Genomic DNA, 18,371 nt, shown 5'->3' on the forward strand with positions numbered 1-18,371 from the left:
ATGCACTCTGGCAAGTTCACATCATTTTGTCTCATAGCCACAGAACAGTTGGCACCAGCTGGGCCCCTCCTGATGCCGGAGTAAAATCACTTAAAATAATATAGAAGAGATTATCTCACGACAGAACGCATGCTAGAAACTGTCGAGAAGATAAGAGCTGCGGAGAGTGGCGGGGATGGGGCGCGCCTGCCTGCCGAATCCACCAAATTGGGATTTCAATACAGTAAAGATCTTCTGTAGGCTAATTGTAACATTAGAGCAAATGTATATCAATACCGTTATAGCAAACGGACATCTGTTTAATTACAAGCGAGCAGCTAATGAACTTCTACAAAAAAACTCTTCCGGAATGAACTTATTCTAAAGCAACTGAAATATATCCAGTCCGGTAGAGTGGAGACTTGAGTGCCCCCTAGTGTCAGGATAGTTTTTGCACCCTGGTGAAATTCTACGTCACTGTGATTGACATATTTCTGAACAGTATAGCAGCGTTAATGCCAGGTGTGTGGGAAGTTATACCCACTTTTTGGGTATGTATATTGGGCAGCACAAAGAATGAGTGCCACACTGTTGCCAGATACCATTAATGTATATAAAGGTTATTGGCATGCACACTCGCCCCTAAAAAAATCCTATCCTTATTCCTTTCATTGTTTTCACTTCTCTTCTTTCCTACCTTTTTTTATTCCTTTCTTCTTATCTTGAGCAAGAGTCCATGAAGTAGAAAACCACGGCATACACCATCCAAGATCCAAAAAGTGCTTATATTCCATATAATGTGCAGGTAAAATAGCAGAAAGGAGAGATTCGGGTGCAGGCCCCCCAAGGACGACGGCCGTTTCGCACCTTGTGTGCTTCTATGGGTTTAATTGGTCATTGGACCCATAGAAGCACACAAGGTCCTTGGGGGGCCTGCACCCGGCTCTCTCCTTCCCGCCATTTTACCTGCACATTATATGGAATGAAATCACTTTTTGGATCTTGGATGGTGTATGCCTGTGGTTTTCTACTTCATGGACTCTTGCTCTGGATATCTCTTTTTCTCATCCACGTGCACCCATTACCATTTCTTCTAAAAGGAGGACTGGGGCTGTTCCAAGATATTCGGTGTAAAGTATTGCACGGTTCAGTGCGGAACCGCTTCTGTTTATTATATTTCTTCTTTTCTTTCTTCCTTCTTTTACTCTTATTTCTACTTTATTCATTTCCATACCCTCTCCTATTTTAAATTCCTTCCTTTCTCCCATTAATTTTTGCATTCTATCTTCTTTTCTTTCTATTTTTTTTTGTCCTGACCTCCTTTCTCCATTCAGTTATTTATTACTTCCTTTCTTTTTCACATTTTTACTTTTCTTCCTTTACTTGTTTCCTTCTCATCTTCCTTTCCTTGTTTTTTACCTTCATTCTGTGTACCTTCTTTTATTTTTTCTTCCTTTCTTTCATTTCTTCCCTATTCATTAATCTATTCCTTTCTCTCCCCCTCGCTTCATTAATTTGATCTTTCTCTTCCTTTTACCCTTTTTCTTTTTTTTCACCTTTCCTTCTTTCCTTCTCCTTTCTTCCTCCCTTTTCCATTTTATTTCTTCCTTTTGTACTTTTTCCTTTTTTTTACTCTTATCTTTTCTTTTTTCTTCTGTATTTTCTTCTTTTCCTTTCTCTTTCTTTTCCTTCTTTTCTAGTTCGTACCCTTATCTTTTAATTTCTTGTTGTCTTCCTCTTTTCTTTCATCCACTTTTTATTTTAGTTATTTATTCCCTTTCCCATCCTCCTTCTTTATACCTTTTTACCCTTATATCTTTTCTTTTATTTCTTCCTTTTCCTTTTACAGTTTTTACCATTATCTTTTGTTCTTTTATCCCTCTTTTCTTTCTTCCACTTTTTATTTTATTTCTTTATTCCCTTCCTCTTTATTTTTAAGTTTTTTCCCTTAACTTTTCTTTTTTTCTTTTCTTTCCTTTCATTCTCTTTTTTTCTCCTTTGTTTTCCTCTTTCTTTTTTAGTTTTTATCCTTATCATTTCTCTTTTTCTTCCTATTAGCTTTCCTTCACTTGTCAATTTATTTTTTTATTCTCTTCCTTTCTTTTTATCTTTTTTTTACCTTTATCTTTTCTTTTTCCCCCCTCCATTCTCATTTTCCCCCTTTCCTTCATTTCTTCTTCCCTTATAACTCACCTTTTCCTATTTCTTCCTTTGTTTTATACTTCTTCCTTTCCTTTTGTTTTCCTTTTTCCCTTCCTTTTCTTAAATGTATGATACCTGTGATCATTTCTTCATGTAAAAAGGTTTCTCCAATAGGTTTAATGTCCCTTTAAGATAAACTTTTATCCGGTTTGTTCTGGGGGATGTCGGCTTCCATTTAGTAGCCTGACACGATGTGCCGGTGGGCCTCATGGCATGTTTGATGTGTAAGGAGAGTAATATATGCACAATGGCATATCTATATTTGCACAGCGTTATTGTTCATTTAAACACCGTATTGATTTGATGTTTTTCATTGCTTTCACTATGACAAGCTATAGACCATAAACAAGGCATACTTATCTGTAGCTGCAGAGGAGATTGAATAATGAGGATTGAATAAACTGTGTGACTGGCTTATCAGGTTAACCCTTTAATCCCCTGTACCGGCCGACCAGGAGGAGGTAATGTCGCCAGAATCATAAATGTAAATGACTGAATATTTTAGGGCTTGTGCATGCCGTGTTGTACAGATCTATAGTATGACCCCTATCTAAATCTAATCTATACTTCCCAATTTAGATATTGGGGAAAGTGACAATTCATACCGTAATATGGCGTCACAGAGAATTCCTAACGACTTCTCAACATAAGGACTCAATTGTCAGCACATCCGCTAATATCAGTATGGCCAATCTACCTTCTGTAATGTTTAGAGATGTCTCCACGATGGCAGGAAAAATAAGGATTGGGCATGTTGGAGTTCAACATGCCCAATCTCTTTGTTCTCCCAGTAGTTAAAGGGATTGTGTCAGCACAGAACGAATGTTCAAACAAGTGTAGGTGTATCATGGTGGGACAAACATTAAAGTGTATCTCCTGCCTACTTGTTTTCCATTTATCTCTGCCCTTCTCTTGTGGTTAAGTGGATTGCCCACTCCATGATGCACCAAACACATGTACGGTACTTGGTTTAAGCAGTCATTTTGCCCTTTTTTAACTGATACCGGTAGCGTCCTGCAGTTGGTTGCTCCCCTCTCCCTATTGAAAGCACATGCATGCTCAGCCAAGCTGAGTGTGCATCTATGTGTTGGGGTTGAGGAAATTAGTTACAAGCATGCTCAGCCAAACTGAGTGTGCATCTATATGTTGAGGTTGAGGAAAATAGTTGACATCCAAACTACTATCTGAGGCTAAGTTCACACTTCCTTTTTAAATCTTTCAGGTCCGTCGTTGTGACGCAACAATGGATCCGTCGTTTTTTAGATGTCAACTGACGCAACGGATGTTTCATTTCACAGGATTCCGTTCACAGGAATCCTGTGAAAAAAACTGATCCGTCGCGTCCGTTACATCCGCTGTGCGTCTGTTTTTTGACGGATCCGTCTTGATCTGTTTGTGTTTGGGACATCCCAATGGGAGTGCCAAACATGCGAGTTCAGCACTGGATTCCGTCGTGTGATGGATTACGGCGGAATCCAGCACCATAGACATACATTATAGCTCTTGATGGATTGCGACGGACACCTGCTCCAAAAAACGTTACATTTAGCGTTGCTGAATCACACGGCGGATGCAACGCAAGGCCATCAGTCACAATCCATCGCTAATAAAAGCCTATGGGGAAAAAAAACGGATTTCTGCAAAATATTTTGCAGGATTCCGTAATTCCTCAAGGCGACGGATTGTGACTAATGTAAAACAACGGAAGTGTGAACTTAGCCTGTTGTAGTGGGATTCCAACCAAGCCCTAATAGCTGCGCTAAAGATTAAACCCATTCCAAAATGCGTGTCCTCAAAAATAAAAAATGGGTGCACTAAAGGGTGCTTTACATGCTGCGACATCGCTAGCATTTGCTAGCGATGTCGTGCGCGATAGCACCCGCCCCCGTCGTATGTGCGATATGTGGTGATCGCTGCCGTAGCGAACATTATCACTACGGCAGCGTCACACGCGCATACCTTGTCAGCTACCTCACTGTGACCGCCGAACAATCCCTCCCTCAAGGGGGAGGTGCGTTCTGCGTCACAGCAACATCACTAAGCGGCCGGCCAATAGAAGCGGAGTGGTGGAGATGAGTGGGACATAACATCCCGCCCACCTTCTCACTTCCGCATTGCCGGTGGACGCAGGTAAGGAGATGTTTGTTGTTCCTGCGGTGTCACACATAGCGATGTGTGGTGCCACAGGAACGACTAACAACATCGCTAGTGCCCAAATAACTGTATTTTTTTTTAGAACGACCTCTCCAAAACAAACTATTTTTACCACTTTTGGGATCGTTGGAGGTCGCTCGAACGTGTTACACGCTGCGATGTCGCTAACGGCGTCAGATGTGCGTCACAAACACCGTGACCCCGACGCTATTTTGTTAGCGATGTCGCAACGTGTAAAGCACCCTTAAGTGATTCCGCATCCTTAACAGAGTGGAGATTTGCAAAATTATACTATCTAAGGCCTCTGCCACACTCACGTGAATTTCACGCACGTGCCGAGAGACACGTATTTTCCCTGCGTGTTGCGTGCAGGTAAGTACGTGTCTCTGGTACGTGCGTGACACGTGTGTTCTACGTGTGCTATCCGCGATAGCACACGTAGAATCAGTAATTATTATACTCACCTGGTCCTCCCTGCTGTCCGCGCTGCTGTCCGTGGTGCTGATCCTCGGTCTCCAGCCCTCCCGTCTCCCCGCTGCTGCTGCTGCCAGGCAGTGAAGTGAATATTCTATGAGATTAATGAGCGGCGGTCGGCAGCAAGAGGCAGCAGCGGCAGAGACAGGAGGGCTGGAGAAGGTGAGTTAATGTTTTTTATTTTTTTCCCTGACATGTGTGTTTACTCCGGCGCGTGTCACACGGGACCGCATCCACACTACACCCGTGTGGTACGGGTGCGGGCCGTGTAACACCCGTGCTGCCGGAGAAAACACTGACATGTCAGCGCTTTGAAAATCGCACACACGTACAAACGCACACGGACACACGTTCCGTGTGGTTTTACGTGTGTGTGCCTGCTACCATAGGGTAGCATTGCTGTACATGTCTCCGTGCCGCCGGTACGTGTAAAAAATGCCAAACACGTGCCGGAGGCACGGATGTGTGGCAGAGGCCTTAGGCCTTAGGCCTCCGGCACGTGTTTGGCATTTTTTACACGTACCGGCGGCACGGAGACATGTACAGCAATGCTACCCTATGGTAGCAGGCACACACACGTAAAACCACACGGAACGTGTGTCCGTGTGCGTTTGTACGTGTGTGCGATTTTCAAAGCGCTGACATGTCAGTGTTTTCTCCGGCAGCACGGGTGTTACACGGCCCGCACCCGTACCACACGGGTGTAGTGTGGATGCGGTCCCGTGTGACACGCGCCGGAGTAAACACACATGTCAGGGAAAAAAATAAAAAACATTAACTCACCTTCTCCAGCCCTCCTGTCTCTGCCGCTGCTGCCTCTTGCTGCCGACCGCCGCTCATTAATCTCATAGAATATTCACTTCACTGCCTGGCAGCAGCAGCAGCGGGGAGACGGGAGGGCTGGAGACCGAGGATCAGCACCACGGACAGCAGCGCGGACAGCAGGGAGGACCAGGTGAGTATAATAATTACTGATTCTACGTGTGCTATCGCGGATAGCACACGTAGAACACACGTGTCACGCACGTACCAGAGACACGTACTTACCTGCACGCAACACGCAGGGAAAATACGTGTCTCTCGGCACGTGCGTGAAATTCACGTGAGTGTGGCAGAGGCCTAATGAAGGGTAGAATAGTTTCCATAGGAAATGAATGGAGCTGAAACGCACTTGTGCCGGATCCGGTTTTGCGGCAATATACAGCTGATCTGAGAGCGGCCTAAGATGCTGCCCCCTGCAGTCAGAGAAGACGAATTTCTGGTGCATCCATGTATCCTAATTGGCATTCTGGGAGAGTAGCCCTTTATTTGCCATGACGCTTCCTCCATTATGACATTCGGGATTTTGTTTCTTGTCACCGGTCTTATCTAGAAATGGCTCTAAATTCCTCTCAACTTAACAAGGCAAAGTCTTATTAGGAGCCGAGAAGAAATCCTTTTTGTGCACCTTGTTTCGACTAAGCCAGTGCACCTTAATGCAGTGATGATATGTTAGGAGAGAGACTTGTCAAAGCATCGTATTACTGTGATGCCGTAATGACACCCTGTCGCCGTAAAGTAGTCCTGTTTCCTCAAATCGCACGTTGCACCGTTGATTTCTGACATGACACTTCATTCAGTCTCTTGGTTTTCTCCCTTCCTCATTCTTACACAAGAGCAGCTGGCTCCCATTTTTCTACTAAGTGATTTGTGTTTTTGCCACTTTGCTAGAGTGCAATTAATTGAAGCAGAAAACATGCTCATTGTGAAGTAACGTCCATGGTTCAAGGAAGTCAGCGCTGAAAGTATGGCACCATCATTCTGCAACAGATTTTTTTGCAATGGTTTCAAGGAGGCCACTTGCCTAATTCTCGGAACGGGAGACCGTCAAAATGGCAAATCTGATTTTTGGGGGTACAGTACAGACCAAAAGTTTGGACACACCTTCTCATTCAAAGAGTTTTCTTTATCTTCAGGACTCTGAAAATTGTAGATTCACATTGAAGGCATCAAAATTATGACTTAACACATGTGGAATGAAATACTTAAAAAAGTGTGAAAATATGTCTTATATTCTAGGTTCTTCAAAGTAGCCACCTTTTGCTTTCATTACTGCTTTGCACACTCTTGGCATTCTCTTGATGAGCTTCAAGAGGTAGTCACCAGAAATGGTCTTCCAACAGTCTTGAAGGAGTTCCTGGAGATGCTTAGCACTTGTTGTCCCTTTTGCCTTCACTCTGCAGTCCAGCTCACCCCCAAACCATCTCGATTGGGTTCAGGTCTGATGACAGTGAAGGCCAGGTCATCTGGCGTAGCACCCAATTACTCTCCTTCTTAGTCAAATAGCCCTTACACAGCCTGGAGGTGTGTTTGGGGTCATTGTCCTGTTGAAAAATAAATGATGGTTCAACTAAACGCAAACCGGATGGAATAGCATGCTGCTGCAAGATGCTGTGGTAGCCATGCTGGTTTTGTATGCCTTCAATTTTGAATAATTCCCCAACAGTGTCACCAGCAAAGCACCCCCACACCATCACACCTCCTCCTCCATGCTTCACGGTGGGATCCAGGCATGTAGAGTCCATCCTTTCACCTTTTCTATAAAGACTCGGTGGTTGGATCCAAAGATCTCAAATTTGGACTCATCGGACCAAAGCACAGATTTCCACTGGTCTAATGTCCATTCCTTGTGTTCTTTAGCCCAAACAAGTCTCTTCTGCTTGTTACCTGTCCTTAGCAGAGGTTTCCTGGCAGCTATTTTACCATGAAGGCCTGCTGCACAAAGTCTCCTCTTAACAGTTGTTCTAGAGATGAGAAGGTGTGTCCAAACTTTTGGTCAGCACTGTATATTATTTTAAAATATTATTTTAAAGAACTTGGAATGTTGTTCGTCAATCTCTTCCCAGAAACAAATATCTATATTGGGACAATTCTAAGATAACATCTTACAATATAATGACCACAAAATCTCCAAAAACTTTGTTCTTGGCCGATTCAATCGATTCAGCCAGCAAATTCAACTCAATTGAGTCCGAATAGAAACTGCACCAAAAAGACGATTTTTTTTACAATAAATGAGGTCTATCCAGACTCCAAATCATTATGCATTGGGTAAAAGGAAGGGGTTAATAAAGTATAAACATTTTATACTCACCTGTCCAAGTCACAATTCTCACCTGTCTCAGTTTTTGGATCTTGCGTCGCTCCCTTATAGCCCTGAGTCCAGTGATTGGCCTCACACAGTAACATGGGGGGGGGGGTAACATGCACCGCACCCACCTGACCGCTGGCGGGGAACAGCTGGATAAGTACTGGCGAAAGGCGGGCCTATGCCTGGGGCTGATTCTTCTCTTTTGGGCCTGTTTTGCTCCAGTTTTTAAAACTTTTGCGTGTTTTGTGCCTTTTCTTGTTTGCACCATATTCATCTTTTCGTTTGCGCCTTTTTTAAAGTCACTTTTGTTACGTGCTCTTCCTTCTGATTTTTTTTTTTAGTTTGCCACTGTGGGTGGGATTTATTCTTTACAGATGTTTGCAACTCTTCAAAAAGTCGCAGTTTTGTTATGCAAAAGTCCTTGAGACCCTTTATGGAGTGATTTTATGTATGCCAGCAATTTTTTGTGATAATTTTCAAAATGTTTAAAAAGCCACTAAAAAGGTCAAAAAGTAAAAAATATAGGCGCTGAATCAAAATGTTTTTTGCTCGTAAAATACTTTGCAAAGTCGCAAAAAAATTATTTTAATACCAGTCCAAAATGGGTGGAGAGTGAGCGGGATGGGGTATGATGAAAGTCACCCAATGAATTCTTGAAAAGTTATTCCAGAAACGTACTGAAACGTACCTGAAACCAAATAAAAAGACGAGAAGTTGACTCAATCTTTGCATTGTGTGTCTGTGTGGCCACACCAAACATGGAGAACATGAAGAGCAGAAGAAAACTGTCTTGAGAACCAAAATTGTTCAAAAATATCAACAATCTCAAGGTTACAAGTCCATCTCCAGACAGCTTCATGTTCCTTTGTCCATAGTGCATAACATGATTAAAAAGTTTACAGCCCATGGCATTGTTGCTAATGTACCTGGACGTGGATCGCAGAAAACAATTAAAAGGTAGCAATGTAAGCTAGTCCAGAGGATGGATAAGCAGTCCCAATCAAGTACCAGAGAAATTCAAGCTGTTCTGCAGATTCAGGGTGCATCAGTGTCAGCACAATCTATCCATCCACATTTGAATGAAAATAAATGCTTTGGAGGAGACCCAGGAGGACCCCACTGCTGACACAGAGACTTAAAAAAGCTAGACTGCAGCTTGCCAAAATGTACATGGAGTAACCAAACTCCTTCTGGGAAAGCGTCTTGTGGACAGATGACACCAAGATAGAGCTTTTTGATTAAGCACATCATTTTACTATTTACTGAAAACAGAATGAGGCCTACAAAGAAAAGAACACAGTACATACAGTCAGATATGGTGGAGGCTCAAATATGTTTTGGGGTTGTTTTGCTGCCTCTGGCACTGGGGGCCTTGTCTGTGTGCAAGGCATCATGAAATCTGAAGTTTACCAAAGGATTTTGGGTCACAATGTATTGGCATTCATCAGAAAACTGGGTTTGCGTCCTAGGTCATGGGTCTTCCACCAGAAAAATGACCCCAGAAATACTTCAACACCCCCCCCCCCAAGAATTGGATGGAAACAAATTGCTGGAGAGTTCTGAAGCGGCAGCAATGAGTCCGGATCTAAATCTCATTGACACCTGCGGAGAGATCTTAAAATTGCTGTTAAGAGAAGAGAAGACGCCTTCAAATATGAGAGACCTGGAGCAGTTTGCAAAAGAAGAGCCAAAATTCCAGGTGAGAGGAGTAAGAAGCTTGTGGATGGTTATAGGAAGCGATTGATTTCATTTATTGATTCCAAAGGATGTGCAACCAAATATTAAGTTGAGAGTGCCAAGAGTTTTGTCCGGCCCATTTTTGGAGTTTTGTGTGAAATTATGTCCAATTTGTTTGAAGGGTGCCAACACTTTCGGCCATGACTATATATATATATATATATATATATATATATATATATATATATATATATTTACTAGTGTGATCTTTTATCTCCTTATCTCCAGTTTTGATTTCCCCAAACCTTTCTACGAATGTATCCTGGTGTGTGGCCCCCATCGGTTAACCTCCATAGTAATTGAGATAATGTGAATTTCTGGACTAGTAGAAGAAGCAGGATTCTTTTTTTTTCCTCTTATAAAGAAAAGATAAAGTCATCATCTTAGAAACGGCTTCTTTCTGACAAAAACGAGCTCTTTTGAAATAAAGCCGTATTCACTGTATTCCTGCTGGAGTTAATGTGAATTTTAGTGCCTCCAATTTTAGATTGAAGTAAGGGCCAGGATAAAACCCACTATGTGACAGTTGAATTTATAGATAATTGTGAATATTTCTGTCCTTGAATAATAATACTGGAATTTTTTTCTTTTTTTTTTTCCTTTTGCTTAGAGGAATGTGAATTACGCCCTGATGTTAGCAGCTTAGTATAATGGAATGATGTCTGCAATGTCTTTCGTATAATGAACTCCACTGTAATTAGCAGGTCAACCCCCTTTGCCAAGCCATGTTTCCGGCACAATTCCAAATATTGCGTAGCATAACAATAGATGTCCTGCAGTCAATGTTCATACAAGTTCATCTGGAAAGCAGAAACTGGGTCAAATCGTTGTCTGTTCTATGGAAATCAATGGAATCAAGTTTTTTTCTTTTCCCATAATTTAAACATTCTCTCCCTAATGTTATGCCAAGTGACAGATGCTGAAAGAGGAACATGATGCTATTATTTGGAGAACTCTAAGGGGTACTTTGCACATTGCAACATCGCTACTGCGATCTCGTCGGGGTCAAATCAAAAGTGACGCACATCCGGCGCCGGTAACGACGTCGCAACGTGTAAAGCCTAGAAGCACCGATAAATGATCGCAAAAGCGTCGAAAATCGGTGATCTGTGTAGTGTCGGTTATTGCCATAATTTTGCTGCAACGACAGGTACGATGTTGTTCCTTGTTCCTGCGGCAGCACACATCGCTGTGTGTGAAGCCGCAGGAGCGAGGAACATTTCTTTACCTGCGTCCCGCCTGCAATGAGGAAGGAAGAAGGTGGGCGGGATGTTTCTCCGCTTCTATTGGCCGCCTGCCATGTGACCTCGCTGTGACGCCGCACGAACCGCCCCCTTAGGAAGGAGGCGGGTCGCCAGCCAGAGCGACGTCGCAGGGCAGGTAAGTGCGTGTGAAGCTGCCATAGCGATAATGTTTGCTACGGCAGCTATCACAAGAGATCGCATCTGCGACGGGGGCGGGGACTATCGCGCTCGGCATCGCTACAATCGGCTAGCGATGTCGCAGCATGCAAAGTACCCCTAAGGCTGTGTTCACATTTACATCGAAAGCCAACATTCTAGATTGTTCCATATTCAATGGATAAAATGCCACCAAGTCAGAGCCTGACTGACCTCATAAATCGGTAGGATCTTTTGGGTGTTGATGGTGGCCAACATGAAACAGATCCTGATTATTATTGGGTAGAGATGAGCGAACCTTAGGTTCGGTGTTCATACCGAACACAGACTTTTCCTAAAAAACAGAGTTTGCCTTCTGGTGCTTTACGTATGCAAACCACTTGTGCGAGCATCGCCGTGCTTGGGTGCGCTCGGCGCTCAGCCCAGTGCGAGCCGCTTGCAGTGTTTGAATGGCTCGCACAAAGGTAATATCAGCATGATCGGATGTAGTGTGTACCAAAAAGGAAAAAAACCTGCCCCCAGAAGGGATGTATGTGGGCGGAAACCGGAACTGCCAATCAGTGACTTCACATGAAGTTCAGGTCAAGTCCGGGTCCCAAACTAAACTTTATCAAAAGTCTGACTGAGCCCACTAAGCCGAACCTCCATGGGTTCTTTAATCTCTAATATTGGGGCATTTCTTAAATGGAACTGTCACCAAAGCCTAAGGATCTGCTCACATGTGACTTCTGGTGGGACTAAACGACTGGTTGCGCTGCACAAAAGATCATTTCACCCAACGAACTAGCATTTTGCTCATTCATCTAGTGATCACCAGCCAGTTTACACTGAAGAATTATCGTGAAATCGTTCACTATTATCTTCCAGTGTAAAGCTTGTCTCAGGTAAAAAAAAAAGAATTGGGCACATTGTACACCTCCATAAACATTAGGTTCACTGGTTTGTGCCAAAATTGGTGGGTTTAGCAATTGTTCATCTAATTTCTATGGGGCACTTTAAGAGTTTACATTACGTATTTTATTTATACTCATTTGTTAGTGATTATAGGTAAATTGTTCCTTGACATGATGTGGGACAAAATTTCCACCAAATTCCTTTATGACAAATTTTATAACGTTTGCTTTGATGTTACTTTGCAAATGGGTGGTTTTCCTGTTATGGAGCCAAAATGTTAGACGAAACAAACTCATGGTGCCACAGCCATTTAAAATATATCACTTGGGCATTCTTAGAAGTTATATGGGTCACTAAGATCTTTAGTACCATGTGGATCACATTGATTTCAGTTTTATGTTTGATTGGCTGACCAAACTTGGATTAGATCCTTGGTAGAATTTGCAACCACAAAGCTTGATCAAGGAGGAATACAGCAAACTTGAACTAAATCCTTAGTAAAATCTGGAACCACAAAACCTGATCAAGGTCGAATACACCAAACATGAACTAGATCATTGGTAGAATCTAGAACCACAAAGCCTGATCAAGGTCGAATACACCAAACTTAAACTAGATCCCTGGTAGAATTTGGTACCACAAAGCCAGATCAAGGTCAAATACACAAAGCTTGGACTAGATCCTTGGTAGAATTTGGATCCACAAAGCAAGGTCGAAAACACCAAACTTGGACTAGATCCTTGGTAGAATCTGGAGTCACAAAGCCTGATCAAGGTCAAATACACCACATTTGGACTAGATCCCTGGTAAAATCTGGAACCACAAAGCCTGATCAAGGTCAAATACATAAAACTTGGGCTAGATCCTTGGTAGAATCTTGAACCAGAAACCAGCAGCAAGGTCGAATATTAAAATTTGATCTTTGATAAGAGTAAAGGCCCCCTCACACGCAGCGATATTGCTAGCGATATCGCTAGCGAGCGTACCATCCCCCGTCATTTGTGCGTCACGGGCAAATCGGTGCCCGTGGCGCACAATATCGTTCAGAGTCATCACACGGACTTACCTGCCTAGCGACGTCGCTGTTGCCGGCGAACCGCCTCCTTTCTAAGGGGGCGGTTCGTGCGGCGTCACAGAGGCGTCACTAAGCGGCCGCCCAATAGCAGCGGAGGGGCGGAGATGAGCGGCTGTAAAATCCCGCCCACCTCCTTCCTTCCTCATTGCCGGCGGCTGCAGGTAAGCTGTAGTTCGTCATTTCCGAGGTGTTACACGTAGCAATGTGTGCAGCCTCGGGAACGACAAACAACCTGCGACCTCAACAATCAACGATTTTTTGAAAACGAACGACGTGTCAACAATGGACGATTTGGTGAGTATTTTCCATCATTAACGGTCGCTCGTTGGTGTCACACGCAACGACGTCGCTAACGATGCCGGATGTGCGTCACGGAATCCGTGACCCCGGCGATATATCTGCGTTCGACGGGGCCTTAAGAGGAAGACCTGGTCAACTATATCCTAAGTCTCACCATATTTTGGTATCTCCACCATAATTCAAACATTAAATGGAGAAGACAAAGGGTAGAATGAAACCACCATATGAAATACCATAGACCACTTAGGTGGCTTTAACAGCGTTTTGGTCGAGAAGAACCAGGAAAAAAAAAATCAACGGCATTGTAATAAAAAATAGAATATGTGATCTCCAATGTACAACTAGATGCGAGGGATGAATCTGAACGAATGTTTTAATCATGGCTGCATAAAATTCACGGCTGGAGAGAGAGCGAGTAAAAGGGAGCGTATTTTAGTACCCTAATAACTCCTAACTCTAGCCTAAGATCATAATGTATGTGAGAGCAGTCCAGTAATTATAAGGTAATAAGTGGTTTTGTAAGTGCTCTAAATTAAAAGGAATTTGCAGAGCTGTTGTAAGTCAGAGCCGAGCCACTTTCTTTCAAATGTTGGCCTGAGCCATGAGTGCAAAGGCAGATGAGACATTTGCATGACTGTAATTAGTGTAAAAAAAGAAATAGGTTACAGGCATATTAAGGAGATACAGTAGTTACTAGACCTCAATTCTTGGTTTCCTAAAAGGTTACATGCTCTCGTTGCAGATCAGGTGAAATACCGGCACATTATGTAATTACAATTAGGGTTAACAAGATATTTTGTATTATTATGTCGACAATTTTTAGAAAGGGTTTGAGATGCATTGAGGATGTGCTAGTTATAACAGGGTCAAGGATAGGAAAACAAGAAGTACAAAGCACTCATGAGAAGGAGCATGAAGAAGGCTTCAAGGATTCTTTTTTGTATCAAGAGGTGGAGCAGGGTGGCCAATTTGACTTTTTTTTTTTTCTGGACGGCTAATCAAAAAATTACGGACAGACAACATTTTTGTGAACACATTGGAAAACCAAAAGTGATCCATGTCTACAGTCCATAATTCTGATATGAAGACGTCATCAGCATTCATTATAAACTGTAAAATGATGATTAGAGATGAGCGAATCCGAGGTTCAGTGTTTGTACCAAACTAAAACTTTAAAAAAAAACAGAGTTTACATCGAAGGCTCGCCATTGCAGATTCTTTCACATTCAATGAATAATATGGCACCAAGTTGAAGCCTGACTGACCTCATTATAAATCGGTAGGGTCTGTTGGGTGTTGATGGTGGCCAACATGAGACAGATCCATCTTCATATGGGGTAGACATGAGCACACCTGAGGTTCAGTGTTCGGTGTCTGTACTTTTCCTAAAAAACAGAGTTTGGCTTTGGAGATCAGGTGTTTTACATATGCAAACCACTCGCGTGAGCATCGCAGTGCTCGAGTACTCTCGGTGCTCAGCCCATTGCAAGCTGCATGCAGTGTTTGAACGGCTCGTCATCGGATGTAGCGTGCACCCAAAAAAAAATGGAAAAACACCTCTCACCCACCTCCAGAAGTGTAAAATCAGTATGAATTAGTTTAAGTTTATGTTGTGAAGATGACTTGGCAGGGCTATAGCATTCATTAGTATTTCAATTGCCAAAAATATTTTAATAGCTATCTGTAATGAAACAATTTTTCTTTTCGATAGTGTCCAATCGATCTTTTGAGCTTTATGAGAGATTTGGACAGCCCTTCCATGCTAGATCTTCATGTGTTTTTATGGTGGGTTGTTGAAATTTGTGTGCATCATTGACTGACATGGAGTACTAATATTGACTTAAAAACAGGAGGCTATATATTGAGTTGAGTTATAATTAGAGATAATGATTATTAGGTACTCAACAAATCCAGCAAATTTGAATAAATTGTGATTGGTGTGAATCACCTATAATGGTCACTGTCGTCTTACACATCACAGAAAAATGTATGTGCCAGTGAAGACTAACATAACCTTGTGCACAGCCAAATGGTCACATGGTATAGGGTAGCCAATCAGGAGAGACTATTATATCCTGTATAAAAGCAGAAGCAGGGAATGCAGCAGCTATTTTGTGTTGAATCTGGATAGTGAGTGGATGTCACAGTTTAGCTATAGAGATACGATGTACAATACAAGGTAATATTGTGGTACTGTGTTCTTGGGACATAAGTACTTGAAAAGCTATAGAGCTAGGAAGAGGAAACCATAAAACACTAAAGAAACTGTACCGATAGTGTATAACAACACAGCAGTGAAAAAAATTGTGTGTATGGTAACGATAATAGTATCATGTAGGTCTTTTCAGGGCAATTTTAGGCTTTCAGAATGTCCTAAAATAATTTTGCTAGTCTGGTGAATTAGATTTTCAAAATATTCACTCATCTATAATTGTAATGTGTTGTAAGAACACATCTGTATTGATGGAACAACCATCTGACTGGCTATCAAGAGTAGACCAAAAACTAAGCTATCTACAACCATTCCCATAGTTTAGTCTACACCTTCCTTATATGGTACGTTGACGATCTTCAAAATGGACAACTCATCATTTGTTGTTCACTGGAGGTTATTTGCTAACTAAAATCAAGTAAGATAGATTTTCTATAAAGAACGTTTTCCTATTGTCTCTTTTTTTATTTGGGGTATTATAGTCCACAGCATATACTCTACATTTCACATGCACTAATTTACCTATTGACAAGCAGTCTTACCTTTGGGAAAGGGGATTTGGCTTTTGAAAGTTTTTGTTTACCGCCTGTCTGTAACATTGCTAAATCTCTGTCATGGCCTTATGCTGATTACCTTCATGTACAACAAGGGTTATTGACTGGTGAATGAATGATGTGCAGTCTTTAGCCCCCACAGAGCAATCTTAAAAAAAATAGGAAGCTTTCTTTTATTAAACGGAGCCTTCTTTTTATTCTTGTCTCCTTATTACCATGCAGGCTTCTCTGCAGAATGTCAAGCAAGGATCGACACATTGATTCGAGCTGCTCGTCATACATCAAGACGGAACCCTCAAGCCCAGCCTCACTGACGGACAGTATCAACCATCACAGTCCAGGTGGCTCTTCAGACGCCAGTGGAAGCTACAGTTCCACGATGAACGGGCACCAGAATGGACTGGACTCTCCACCATTGTACCCCTCCGCCACAGGTCTTGGTGGCAATGGGCCCGTCAGGAAAAGATATGATGACTGCTCCAGCACCATTGCTGAAGATTCACAAACCAAATGTGAATATATGCTTAATGCAATGCCCAAAAGACTGTGTCTGGTGTGTGGTGACATAGCATCAGGTTACCATTATGGGGTGGCTTCATGTGAAGCCTGTAAGGCTTTTTTCAAAAGGACAATTCAAGGTTGGTGCTTCTTTATTCTTTACCAGAAAACTTACTCCGTGTACTTAATCATCACTTTATTCATTTCACAGAAAACTCTTTGTGCCTTAGCTCATCAGCCAAAGGTTTAATGTTCTACCAATCTCCAAATTTTACCAACATTTTTGTTCTAAATTTTTTTGTAGATATTTTAACCGTTCCATAATAATTATAATAATCGTAGAACAAACCCAAACGTTTTGAGAACATATCTCACAATATTCCTAACACTGGATGATACTTTTAGACAAATTTTGAAGTTGCGACAGGTTCTCCAAGATTGTTAGAGTTGGAAGGAACCTCCAGGGTCATCATATCCAACCACCCTGCACAAGGCGGGAGTCACTAAACCATCCCACACAGATGTCTATCCTGCCTCTGTTTGAAGACTTCCAATTGAAGGAGAACTCCCCACCTCTTGTGGCCGCCTGTTCCACCTGCATTGTACTGTCATTTGCTTGCTTTATGGTAACTATTAAGACCTAAAAATTTCAACCCAACAATAGCATTATTGAAAGTGTAACATTCAATGGAAAGGAGGGTCAAGAAAAACATATAAGGAAACAAACACATTAGAAAGCAGTTGGTAACAATGACATTCATCAATGTGTAGGTATGTAGGTACTGGAGGCACCACGAGTGGCAGCTGTGAAGGACACATGGGTAAGACTGGCCTTAGGTGTGTTTGCAAAACTCCATTTCTCATGGACCCCAACAGATCATTTCTTCAGGATTTACTTAGTATTGCACAAGTGGGAGAACTTATGGAAATTTCTGTGCCTTGATAATAATTCCCTCACCTGGGCATACTAAGGAAATTATAAGTACTATACATAGAGCTAAGGGTCGAGTGCTCATTCAACAGTCAGTTATCTCCCCCAACACCTCCATACACATGAGTATTTGGTCCATATGTTTTAAAAACCTAACATAATCTGTCAAAGTAGAATTGGTAGACCCACGTAGACATTAGACTGTCAACCAATCCCAGTGAGTGAGACAGGGAGAGTTGGCCTATTGACAACAGGAGCCTTTCGGCCTTCAAGCCACCTAGATCGTCTCATCTACCCAAGTAAACCTTCCACCAGTCCGATACCATGGGGATAAAAAGAGGAACACAGGTAGACCCACACAGACATTAGACTGTGAAACGATCTCACCGAAATCGGCTTTTAGGTGAATGTGACATTGACAGCTGGCCTCTTGACCACAAGAGCCTTTGAGCCTTCAAGCCTCCTAGACCTTCTCATTACCCTAGTAAACCTGGTGCTTCCACCAGTTTGATACCAAGGGGATAAAAAGAGGGACACAGGTGCGCTTCCACCAGTCCAATACCATAGGGATAGCAAGAGAGACACAAATCTGGGATATTGAGTAGAGGGTTCTGGATTTGTATACACAAAACAAGGTCAAGATATTGCTACATTGAGATACATTATTTAATCCTCAGTATATCGATTTTCCGAGGTTGCCATAGGCAGGGTATTTTACATGACAAGTTATTACATTTTTTATATTTTTTAATTTTATACACCTCTTTTAAACCCCATGAGACGCAAGATCCTCACATCACACCTACCAGTGTTTACCTATAAGCCGACCCA

General features: G+C 42.3%; 1 protein-coding gene across 9 annotated transcripts in view; it reads left to right on the forward strand.

The window, feature by feature from the left end:
• Positions 1-18,371, forward strand: part of ESRRG (estrogen related receptor gamma) — a 1,119,561-nt gene that overhangs the window by 851,441 nt on the left and 249,749 nt on the right. For all 9 annotated transcript variants that reach the window (XM_075339129.1, XM_075339124.1, XM_075339125.1 and 6 more), the window contains one exon: positions 16,334-16,749. In XM_075339129.1, the coding sequence (XP_075195244.1) occupies positions 16,347-16,749 (403 nt within the window). In that variant the 5' untranslated portion in view covers positions 16,334-16,346. The remainder of the gene's footprint in view (positions 1-16,333; positions 16,750-18,371) is intronic.

This window comes from Anomaloglossus baeobatrachus, chromosome 3, assembly GCF_048569485.1.
Source record: "Anomaloglossus baeobatrachus isolate aAnoBae1 chromosome 3, aAnoBae1.hap1, whole genome shotgun sequence".
Taxonomy (NCBI): Eukaryota; Metazoa; Chordata; class Amphibia; order Anura; family Aromobatidae; genus Anomaloglossus; species Anomaloglossus baeobatrachus.